This window comes from Juglans microcarpa x Juglans regia, chromosome 4S (assembly GCF_004785595.1).
Source record: "Juglans microcarpa x Juglans regia isolate MS1-56 chromosome 4S, Jm3101_v1.0, whole genome shotgun sequence".
In the NCBI taxonomy this organism is placed as follows: domain Eukaryota; kingdom Viridiplantae; phylum Streptophyta; class Magnoliopsida; order Fagales; family Juglandaceae; genus Juglans; species Juglans microcarpa x Juglans regia.
The window spans coordinates 13,609,407-13,614,699 of NC_054601.1; the positions used below are offsets into that span (position 1 = coordinate 13,609,407).

Below are 5,293 nucleotides of genomic sequence, written 5' to 3' on the forward strand. Positions count from 1 at the left end.
AGTTAATTCCAGATTTTGATCCTACGTAATTTCACAAGAGATTCATAATGGACGGATTAATGAAGTAATTAGTTCATGCCATCGAATGCTTAATTGCTGGAACATATTCTCTCTCTCTCTTTCCTGAATTTCACCAACCAAAGTTGATTCCAGATTTTGATCGTACGTATTTTCTCAAAGATTCATAATGGAAGGACTTAAGAATCATGCCGTCGAATGCATAATTGCAGGAACATACTCCCTCTCTCTCTCTCAAGAAAACAAATATATGGTTTACAAGTAGACATTCATGTGATTAGACCAGGATCATTTAGCAAAATGACATTCAAAGCGTATGAAAAATATCATAAGAAAATATAAATAAGTAATTGCGAGAAAAATAGTTTGGGTACCAATCACAAACGCAAAATCAAGCATCAGGAGCATCTGAGGCCTTTCCACCGAAGGGATCATGAGTCGGACCAACATCCTGCCCTATGTGGCGCTGCACTAACCGCTGTAAATCGGCCATAACCTTGTGTTCACGCTTCGCCTTCTCTTCGTAGTTAAACATGGCCAACGCCCTCTTATCCTCGGCACTATAAACTTGGTTTTCCTTCCTAATACGAATGGCATTCATCCTCTGGTGCCTGCTACCACTCATGACATACCCAAGTCCCTCAAACTTCTGAATCTCCTCTGCTGATAGACCCACTTCACCTCTACGCGGGATACGTTTCCCTTGCTGCACATACTGTGCAATGGCATCACCCTCACCGGGTCTAAGTGCACCACCATAACTAATATGCCCTTCAGCTCTCGGTAAAGGCATTGGCCCAACCACCGGTTCGTTATCCAAAGCCGGTAGCTTCTTCTGCGCCTCAATCATTTCCTTAAACCTCAATGCCTCCGCATCGATTTCAACCATCGTTGCCTCATCCACCTTCGCCTCAGAGTCTTCTTCTACCTCAGAACCCGAATTCTCGCTGGAAGAGCGATTCTGCTTCTTTGACCTTTCTCGATCACTGGCATCAGAGTCGTCACTTTCGTCTGGATCGCTGCTATATCTGCTCCGTTTTCTTCTTCTTCCACTCCTGCTACTTCTTTTGCTACCCTTGTGACTCCTGCTACTTCTCTTACTCCTTTTACTTGATTTCTTTCTCCGCTTTCGGACTCCCTCAGATTCATCCGATTCACCATCGCTATCTCCCTCGCTCTCGTCTGATTCGTATTTTCTATTTCTACGCTTAGAAATCGAACCGTTACGCTTCCTCCTCGACCTCGAATCATCGGACTCAGAGTCGCTCTCCGATTTTTCCGAGTCGGAGTTAGATATCCTTTTCCGATTACTCTCCTTTTCTTTTACTTTCTCTTTCTTTTCCAAGCTCGAATCGCTCTTCTCCTCGCTACCATCTCCATACTTGTCCGAGATCTCCTCGGCTTTCTCCACCTCAAACTCATCGTTCTGGTTTCTAGGCGGACTCGGCGTCACGTTCCAAATACAACACTTCAGCGTCTTCCTCATCTTCTGCCTCTTCAGCCTCCGGTACTCTTCATAACTCAGGCCCTTCAATTCCTCGTCGGACTCCGACTCGGACCGCTTCCCGTTTCGGTAATCGCGGTCGAGGTACGCCCGGCCCTTGTAGTCTACGTCTCCGCGGCCGAATCGTTTAGGCAAAGCGTCGTTGTCCAGGGCTTTGTCAGGCCTAGGGCTACGTCTAGGGTTTGGACTCGAAATTCTTACGGGCGAGTTCGAGTGCCTGCGGCGATGGTCATCGTAGCGGTCATAGGCGTCGTAACTGGGGCTTCGGCGGCCCCGGCGTCGGCTGTAGCCGAGGGAGGTGTCGGATTCATCCGGCGTGTAGCGGTCGGAACGGTGTCGTCTCTCGGGGATTTCGATCGTAGACGATGGCCTTCCCATTGGTGTTGAAAGCTGAAACGGGATAAGTTGGTAAGAGAGCTTGAAAATGGACCGCTCCAGTGCCTTTTATATGCTGATTCCATGTGGATTTTTACTTGCGCCAGGGCCGGCCCGTCTATTCGAAGTGTTTTCCATGAGCCTAATGTTACTCTTATTGGGCCTCAGGCCTCACATTTTGGTCCTTTATGTAGTACTTATCTTTCTTGTTCATTCTCATCCGATTTTCAATTACGTAAGGTGTGAATCAATGTAAATCAGAACTTAATTTAAACTATTACTGCTTTTTTGGGAAGATATAATGGAATGAAATGCAAAAAAAAAAAAAAAAAAAAAAACTTCTTAGGTGATTTCACTTTTTTCCTTTTTTGAGAGTCTAATTAGAAGAAATGAAATGATATTACCTCGTTTGGAAGTTTAAATAAGAAATGGAGATAAGATTGAGCAAAAATATAAAAATTCGACTCAGGTCTGATTTCGAAAAAAGGGAGTTGAAATTGGATTTCTTTTTTAATATTTTACTTGGAGTCGGAGGTGTCGTTGGACCAACTCCGACTTTGCCCTCTGAATCCAACTTCGATATTATACATATGTTATAAAAATATGTATTTATCTATTTATTCATCATATATACTAGTACATAAGTATATATAACTAGAACTTCTATAATTAAATTCAATAATATACTAGTATGAATAAATTATTATAAATAATATACTTATAGTATAATATAAATAGACTAATGATAGTTTAGTATATGTAAACAATATAGTATTATTACCATAGATAATCAAGTATAGAAATAAGTTAGACACTAGTATTTAAATAAATCTAGTATAATAAGTTAATAACACATAATACTAATTTACTAAAATATAATAGCATGAATTAGACACTAGAAATAAGTCTAGTGTAGAAATAAGTTGTAAATAAGTTAGATACTAGTATAATATATACTAATATAGTATAATTACATGTAATTAGACACTAAAAATAATATGTAATATTATAGTATGATAACATGTAATTACACACTATACCATAAGTCTTTTTTTTTTCCTTAAAAATGGGCTAAATATGAAACTATAAAAAAAAAAAAAAAAAAAAAAAAAACCCAAAGCTAAAAGTCCAAATCCGACTCCGCTCCAACAAGTCTAAGTCGGAATTAGAATCGGATCGAAACCTACACAAGTTGGAGTCGGAGTTCGAATTTAAACTCCGACAAAGTAGAATTGGAGTCGAATTTAGGGGAATCTGACTCTGATTAAGTCAGTACCCACCCCTAAATGTGGGGAAGCAAAAAATCATTCTTCCCCCTTCTCTCGGAATCTAATTTTGCATTTTCTTTGAAATTAGAAGGAATAAGGGCTAATGGAATGAGAGCTAATAAAATACTGATCAAAGTCCCTATAATAGGACCTTATATTTTGTTACAATACTAAACTATCTATCTCTATCATTTTCATCGTAGACTCCCTCTCCACCCATCCCTTTCATAAATACTTCATTTATATGAGTTTAGAGTGAAAAACAATCGAAATAAAACAATGTAACCTATATTGTTTCATTGTTTGGTTGCAAAAGAATTGCATACAAAATAATTATCAACTGAAAATTATATTTAAAAGTCCATCTATATAATTATTAAGTAAAAATAATACTTGAAAGTTCATCTCAAGTGCAATTTATTTATTTATGGTTAACGAAATTTAAGAAAATGGCATAATAGTAACGTTGTTATAAAATACTCATTTATATTTATTTATAGCAAAACTTTATTTGCAAGACTGCTTATTAAAAGGCCAAACATACTTTTGATGTAGAGGTCTACCATATCAACTTGTATTAAAAAAGTTGTTAATTTAAGTATTTTTATGAACATAATGAGCCAATGTTTGTAAATAGCAAAACTCTTATTTATATTATCCCAAGAAAAGTTCTATTCGTTCTATTCCATTTATTTGCTTTCCTTTCAAGTATTTCATTATAGAGTCAAGTTAACAAAAGCCAATTCAAATGAGCACTCGATATAACTGACATTGAAACTTAAATTGGGATCGATTAAAGTTGCATTGAGTCAAGTTGATGACTATAAAAAATTATTTATTTACTGTCAATTATTTCTTATAAAAATAATTATTTTTTTATTAAAATAAGTGTATTTTCATTACAAATAACTATTTTTATAATAAATAATTTGTTAAAAAATATTTATTTTTGTTATAGCGATACAGGCTAGAGGTAATATAATCTTGTACCTTTTTCTATAATGGGTTAGGCAGTGTTGAATTTAAGTGGGGATGGGCAGAGGCCATGACTGGCCAACCTCCCCCAATCTTTCTTTCGAAAAAACTAAATATATATCTTGAATTATGCTTATATCATATTATATATATATATATATATATATATATATATTAGATATAGTACTACAATATATATATATATATAAGGGGAGTATTTAAAAAATTAAATATAATTCGCATTTGAGCTAAGGTCCTAGAGGGGTTTGCCACTGGCAAGTGGCATCTTTGAGATTGCCACATGGGAGACACGTGGCTGCCATGAAAATAAAATTAGGAATCCTAAATGTGACTAATTTATAATCTAAAAATATTTCTAGACGAAGTTATGGGTTTTCTAAGTTTGATACTAGCACTGTCCCTTTATTGCCTGCATGATTTACCTAAAATCTATTAGCTTTTCTCATCTAGTCTCCCCTAGAATAAATTTTGTCCTTCAAATCGATGCAACTACACTTTCCTTACGAGAATAAAGTTGACCTTACCTCATGCACAACCACCATTGCTAGGCGCGGGCTTGAAGGGAGATGGCCAGGGAGTGATAATTGACTCACTATAACACAATTTATCTTTTATAACAGAGGAAACCATCACAAAAAATAACGAAGATGACCGTCACCTTATGTGCATCATAGAAAATAATTAGTAACGGTTTACTGTTGAACTGTCACTAAAAATATTTATGTTCTGATTGGCGCTCGAATGACAGAAGTTGACGTTTGTTGATTATAGTTCGAACGTATCGTATTTACGTTTGAACGTTTTCGCATCCGAACGTAAATTGCAATAAACGTTCGAATTTCCATTCGAACATTTACTAACCAATGTTCAAACGTAACGGGTTTAATGTTTGGACGTTATTTCAATTGTTAACGAATAAGCGTTCGAACACAAGTGGTACATTCGGAAGTTTCTTTGAACATTAATCGTTTAATCATTTGAACGTTTTGTTCGTTTGAGGGTGAGTACGTTTGAACATTGAGTCCTATGTTAGAATGTTATTATATAATTTTGTGTATTCATGTTCGAATGTTGGTTCGAATGTGAACCAATGTTTGAACGTTTTTAATTTGCATTCGAACGTACAAATCAG

The 5,293-nt window shown here is 36.3% G+C and overlaps 1 protein-coding gene across 1 annotated transcript; it reads right to left on the reverse strand.

Moving 5' to 3' along the window:
* Positions 1–269: 269 nt before the first annotated feature.
* Positions 270–1,947, reverse strand: LOC121262651 (NF-kappa-B-activating protein). The gene has a single exon (XM_041165217.1). The coding sequence runs from the start codon at positions 1,898–1,900 to the stop codon at positions 410–412; it is 1,491 nt and encodes a 496-aa protein (XP_041021151.1). The 5' UTR covers positions 1,901–1,947; the 3' UTR covers positions 270–409.
* Positions 1,948–5,293: the final 3,346 nt, after the last annotated feature.